This window comes from Solanum verrucosum, unplaced genomic scaffold (assembly GCF_900185275.1).
Source record: "Solanum verrucosum unplaced genomic scaffold, falcon-dt-bn FXZP01001237.1, whole genome shotgun sequence".
NCBI classification, from domain to species: Eukaryota; Viridiplantae; Streptophyta; class Magnoliopsida; order Solanales; family Solanaceae; genus Solanum; species Solanum verrucosum.
The window spans coordinates 77584-84312 of NW_026019558.1; the positions used below are offsets into that span (position 1 = coordinate 77584).

Here is a 6729-nt window from a genome sequence, read left to right on the forward strand (position 1 = left end):
ACCATCGACTTCGATTCGCCCTCAGCTCTAGCCAGTCTCCAGCACATCAGATTTCAGGGTGAGCTATTCTTTCTAGCTCGTGCTAGATTCTCTCAGTTATGGCGTGATGTCCTTGAATTTCGGACATGGACCATCGTATTTACTTATTTTAGGAGTCTCTAATACTTTTAGACTTGATATGTTAAGAACAGATGTCCTTGATGTGATGACTTTCAGATTTTGGGGATAATATGTAATAGACTTTAGAGGTTTATTTGATTGGTTACTTTAATAAGTTTTGGAGCTTCCGCGTTATTGTTGTTATTCGTAGTTGAATTATTGGAATATGTTGGGGTTTAGATTCCTTGGTCCGCCCACTTAGGAGGTTAAGTGTGGGTGCCACTCATGACTTAATTTGGGTCGTGACAAACTTGGTATCAGAGCTTTAGGTTCGATGATCTCATCACACAAGGACAGGTCTAGTAGAGTCTTACGGAACGGTACGGGGACGCCTTTACTTTTCTTCAAGAGGCTATAGGACTTTAGGAAAACTCACATTTTTCTTTCTTTCTGCTATTACTTGAATCCAATTGGTATCTAGGTGATACAAATTGGTATCTGACCTTCTTCACTCTATCTCGTAGATGGTCAGAACTAGAGCAACAGGTGTGACAACACCAACACCGGCAAGACAGGGTACGCCTGAGCCAACCGTTGGGGCTGCAGCTCGAAGGGGAGCAGTGGCAAGAGGCCGTGGTAGAGGTCGCGAGAGAAGGCCCACTAGAGGCAGAGGACAAACACCTGGTCCAGCTAGGGATAGAGTGGTGACTCATCCACAGACTGACGAGGTAGTGAGAGAGAGTGACAAAGGGGAAGATGAGCAAATTCAAGAGAATGAAGTACCACCCCAGCCTACTCCAGAGATGATTAATCAGGTTCTCACTTATCTTAGCGGGTTATCTGATCAGGGGCAGGCACCCCCAACATTTTCTTCACTAGCACCTCAAGTTCAGGGAGTACAACATGCAGCTGATGTGGCTCCTCGCATGGATGCGTCCTTGGAAACAGGCACGTTTCCCCGATTGACTACAGGGCCTATAATGACTAGTGACCAGCATGATCTCTTTATTAAGTTCTTAAAGCTGAAACCTCCAGTTTTCAAGGGTACTGAATCTGAAGATGCTTATGATTTCCTGGTTGATTGTCATGAGTTGTTACATAAAATGGACATAGTGGAGCGATTCGGTGTTGAGTTTGTGACCTACCAGTTTCAAGGGGATGCCAAAATGTGGTGGCGGTCTCATGTGGAGTGTCGACCAGCAAAGGCACCACCTATGACTTGGACAGCATTTTCTAGCTTATTTATGGAGAAGTACATACCCCGGACTTTGAGGGACAGAAGAAGAGATGAGTTCCTGAACATAGAGCAAGAAAGGATGTCTGTTGCAGCTTATGAGGCTAAGTTTCGTGTGTTATCCAGGTATGCCACTCAGCTTTGCTTTAGTCCGCAAGAGAGGATTCGCCGCTTTGTAAAGGGATTGAGGTCAGATTTGCAGATCCCAGCTTTACGGGTAGCTGCTTCTGCAAAATCTTTTCAGGAAGTGATTGATTTTGTGATAGAGGTAGAGGGGGTGAAGCCGGATGACTTCACCAAGGTGTCAACATTTAAAAAGTTTCGTAAGGGAGGTGAGTTTAGTGGTTCGTACTCCAGAGGGCAGAGTTCAGGGGGCTATCCACCTCGTCCTATTCAGTCTTCATTACAGGCTTCAGTTGAGGGTCCGTTGCGAACCAGTCAACCTTTTTCTGAGTTTGGGGGTTACCTCCAGTCTTCTTCGTCTTCACAAAGACCTACACTCGACTCTAGGACTTGTTATGGATGTGGAGAGGCCGGACATATCAAGAAATTTTGTCTAAAGCAGAGTCAGGCTCTGTACGATCAGAGTTACAGATCCCCAGCAGTTAGAGGTAGAGGTGGTCATGGTAGAGGCCGTCATTCTGGAGGACGTGGTGGCCAAGGTAATGGTGGTCACCAGTTCAACCGGGGTGGCGGGCAGGTTGGAACTACTAGAGCGCAGCCCGATAGAGGCAATGGACAGACAGGTGATATGGCCCATTGTTATACTTTCCCCGGGAGGTCAGAGGCAGAGAGATCTGATGTTGTTATCACAGGTACCCTTCTGGTCTGTGATCGCATGGCTTCTATATTGTTTGATCCTGGATCCACATTTTCTTATGTATCTTCCTCGTTCGCTACTGGTCTTGATTTGCATTGTGATTTGCTTGACATGCCTATTCGTGTCTCTACTCCTGTTGGTGAGTCTGTGATAGTGGAAAAGGTGTATAGGTCTTGCCTTGTGACTTTTGTGGGGGGCGAGACTTATGTAGATCTGATTATTCTAGAGATGGTTGATTTTGATGTAATTTTGGGTATGACTTGGCTTTCTCCAAATTTTGCTGTAATTTTGGGTATGACTTGGCTTTCTCCAAATTTTGCTATCTTAGATTGTAATGCTAAGACTGTGACCTTGGCCAAGCCTGGGATAGATCCACTAGTGTGGGAGGGTGACTATATTCCCGCCCCAGTTCATATTATCTCTTGTCTTCGTGCTAAGAGGTTTGTTAGTAAGGGTTGTTTAGCCTTCTTGGCACATCTCAGGGATGATACTTCCAAAGTGCCTTCAATCGAGTCTGTTTCGATAGTCCGTGAGTTTACAGATGTTTTTCCTTCCGATCTACCTAGTATGCCACCAGATAGAGATATTGATTATTGTATTGACTTAGAGCCGGGGACTCGCCCCATTTCTATTCCACCTTATAGAATGGCCCCAGCTGAGTTAAGGGAGTTAAAGGCCCAACTTCAGGAATTGTTAGGTAAAGGTTTTATTAGACCGAGTACATTTCCTTGGGGTGCTCCAGTTTTATTTGTGAAGAAGAAGGATGGTAGTTTTTGGATGTGCATAGACTACAGGCAGCTGAATAAGGTAACTATTAAGAACAAGTACCCTATTCCTCGCATTGATGACTTGTTCGATCAGTTACGGGGTGCTTGTGTCTTCTCTAAAATTGATTTGAGGTCCGGTTATCATCAATTGAAAATGCGGGCAACGGACGTGTCAAAGACTGCTTTTCGAACCAGGTATGGGCATTATGAATTCTTAGTAATGTCCTTTGGGCTTACGAATGCCCCTGCTGCTTTCATGAGCCTAATGAACAGAATTTTTAAGTCATATTTAGACCTCTTTGTTATTGTATTCATTGATGATATCCTGATATACTCGAAGAGCAGGAAGGAACATGAGGAGCATTTGAGAATTATATTGGGGTTGTTGCGGGAGAAAAAGCTTTATGCCAAATTCTCCAAGTGTGAGTTTTGGCTCGATTTAGTGTCCTTCTTGGGGCACGTGGTTTCTAAGGATGGTGTAACACCCCGTATTCAAAATAGACAAAAATACAGATTTTGAGAAGTTGCAGGTGCAACTTACGGTCACCATCCACGGACCGTAGGTCAGACCACGGCCCGTACTGGTGGTCCGTGGTTCGCCACTGCAACCTCTCCCCAGCCAGCTCAGAAAATTGGTTAAGTCTCGACTCACGGACAGACCCACGGTCCGTAGATCAGACCACGGTCCGTGGTCTGTGTCCGTGGTTCAAGACCTCCTTACCCAGCCTCTGACATAAACTACGGTTGACCAGCACGGACCGTCGTTCGATCCACGGTCCGTAGGTCTGACCGTAGATCGAAGGATAGCAGCCAGTTAGCTGAAAATTCTGATGGGTCAACTTCAGATGGTCATAACTTTTAGCACAAAATGAATTATGTGTCCCATGACCTATGGTTAGATATATAATTGAATTATCTTTCCAACGCCACTGAGCTTGCTAAATTTCGACCTCTGAGTAAAAAGTTATGCCCGTTTTAGTGAAGACCTGTCGGGCAGACTCGACCTACGGACACAATCGACGGACCGTCGATTGATTGACGGACCGTCAGTCAGGTCCGTCAGTCACTCCGACAGCAGCTAATTTAAGGGTCTTTTAGTCTTTTCCTATTTCGTTTAACCCCTAAGATACGTCGTTTAGACCCTAAATCATGAGGTTTTAATTAGTTTAAGCCTAGAAACATAACTAGAACTTACCTAAGTCAAATTCATTAATCAAAACTTAGAAAATTAGAAGCAAGAAGGGAGAAAAAGGTCAAGAACCCTAGTTCAAGAACGCAACAAGTTTCCTTCAGTTACAGCCCCGAAATCGAAAGATTTCTCCGTGGATTTCATCACCAGGTATGTGGGATTTCACTAGTGGGTTCCTTTTGCCCATTAGGTCCCTAGAATTCAGTCAGATTCTTGATTCCATGATTATGAACAGACCTAGGGTTTCTAGAATTTGAACAGATCATCGTTAATTAATTATTTAAATGTTCCAAATCAAATTATCATGTTAGTGCTCAGTTTATCGCATGAATTTCAGAACCCTAGCTATGTATTTCTTTAGTTCTTGAATTACACATGCTAGGTCAGATATTTCAGTATTCAGTTTTACATGCCTCAGTTTATGAATGCATCATTATCAGATTAATTGTTGCATTCTCAGTTTGCATGTTCAGTTCGAGCTATCCAGTATTTACAGAAAACTCAGTCATAATGTGTTAACCATTTAATCTATTGGGACTAGCATAATACCGAGTTGGACTAGGGTTTCAGCGTACCCATATAGTCCTAGAACTACGAGCCACGTAGGTGTAAGTCCCCTCTGTGGGCAACATCAGTTTAGTGATCACGCCAGCATGCCTCTATACCTCTGGCAGGGTATATTGGGTCCTCTCGATGGGGCGTATACATCGGACTCCACATTTAGCTCATGTGGTTTTATGTCGGTTAAGAGCCTTCGGGCTAGGTTTTGAGTAATTATCTCATATCAGCAGGAAGAAATATGTTTTAAAAACATAAGAGTCGGTACATTTTTGGGAGTAGTATCAAGCACCGAGTTGGGGGAGCGTTCAAAGAACCCACAACCCTCATAGAACCATGTTAGCCACCATGGGTAGAAAAGGATCATACTTTTTAGATGAATCCTTTTCCAGATAGACTAGTGGATCCATTAGGCAGTTCAGGTCTTATACCTTTGGCCAGGTATAAGATGCTCTGGCAGTGTGAGGTCGATCGTTGTATCATCACTATAGCTCTTATGTGATGGTTGTCGGTTAGAGAAACTCCCACAACAGTTATTGTATTTTCATACACATAAAGTATTATATTGTATATACATCAGTTCAATTGTATTTCTATATACATCTCAGGCTTATTGTATCTTGGTATACACACAGAGTTTATAGCATGTTTTAAACAGTCTTTCTTTATATCGCACTTATTTTAAATTGCCTGATATTAAGAGAAGTCAGTCAGGTTGAGTTGAGTTGAGCCAGGTAAGACATTCAGGTTCTTCCAGATTTTCCTTCTAGCCTTTGTTGCTTAGTTTTCCAGCTCGCATACTCGTACATTCCATGTTCTGATGCCAATTGGCCTGCATCTTATGACGATGCAGATACAGGTACCCCAGATCAGCATAATGCACGTCGTTGATCCAACTGAGCACTCCAGAGTCAGTGGTGAGCCTCCATGCATTTCGGAGGACTCAATTATTTTGTGTACTTAGTTTTGTTCTATTAGGATGTTGCGGGGTCTGTCCCAACATCCATCTCAGTATTTTAGAGACTTCATATACAGTCAGTCAGTTAGTTTTGTGTCTCTCTTCTATGTATATATGTAAATATCTTTTTTTTGAGTTTCGAGTTGCCTTTGTGGCCAGATTTAATAAGTTAAGTTGTTTTGTAACCTTGCATTTGCATTGAGTTATTCTATTGAGGTTTCCGCAGAGTTAAGAAACCTAGGCCAAGGGTTCGCTTGGGGCCAGAAATGGTCTCTGGGTGCTGATATACCGTGAGTTTACGGTATTTCTAATACATTTCACTTACAAGTTGTGTGTGTCTAGGGCCTTTTTATATTTGTTTTTATGTATTTTATCATGTTTTGCAGGAAGGGTGTTCAGGCGCGGAAGTTTAGAGACAGCTGAAGGAAATGCAGAAAAAAAGCATCCACGGAGGTCATCTACGGACCGTAGGTCCATTCACGGTCCGTAGGTGATGACCGTAGATCAGTAGGAATGTGTTGAGGACAAATCAGGGAAATCTGACCAAGTGTGGAACCACAGTGCCCATTGACGGTCCGTAGATTGATCTACGGACCGTACTGTTGATCCGTAGAATGAGACTGCGAGGGTTCCAGTACCTGATTTTTGAAGATGCTAAGTATGGAGCTACGGAAGGGATTGACGGACCGTAGGTCGATCTACGGTCCGTGCTGCTGGTCCGTCGTTTGCTTCAGAGAAGCTGATTTTTGGATGCTGAAATATTTCTAAGTCCCGAGTGACGGAAGGGACTTACGGACCGTAGATCAATCGACGGTCCGTAAGTCAGTCTCGTGGATCGAAGACGCGTTGCTGAACAAAACTTTCCTTAATTTGTTTCCTTTTTTATTTAGGATTTGTTTTCTATAAATAGGACATGTAAACCTCATTTTTGGGGGTTAGACACTAGTATTCTATTTTTGCTTTGTAACTTTGGAGATTAATTTGCAACCCTAGCAATTATTGATTTCCCAAGTTCGTTTTTTGAAGATTTTGGCTTTGCAATTCAAGTTAATTCTCTGGGTTTTTTATTCTCTTTACGTAAGTTCATGATTTCTCCATCTACAA

General features: G+C 43.2%; 1 protein-coding gene across 1 annotated transcript in view; it reads left to right on the forward strand.

The window, feature by feature from the left end:
• The first annotated feature begins 623 nt into the window (after positions 1–623).
• Positions 624–6729, forward strand: part of LOC125815564 (uncharacterized) — a 7917-nt gene continuing 1811 nt past the window's right edge. Inside the window, exons 1-3 of the mRNA XM_049495101.1 lie at positions 624–2850; positions 2941–3115; positions 3266–3342. Coding sequence (XP_049351058.1) covers positions 624–2850; positions 2941–3115; positions 3266–3342 — 2479 coding nt within the window. The remainder of the gene's footprint in view (positions 2851–2940; positions 3116–3265; positions 3343–6729) is intronic.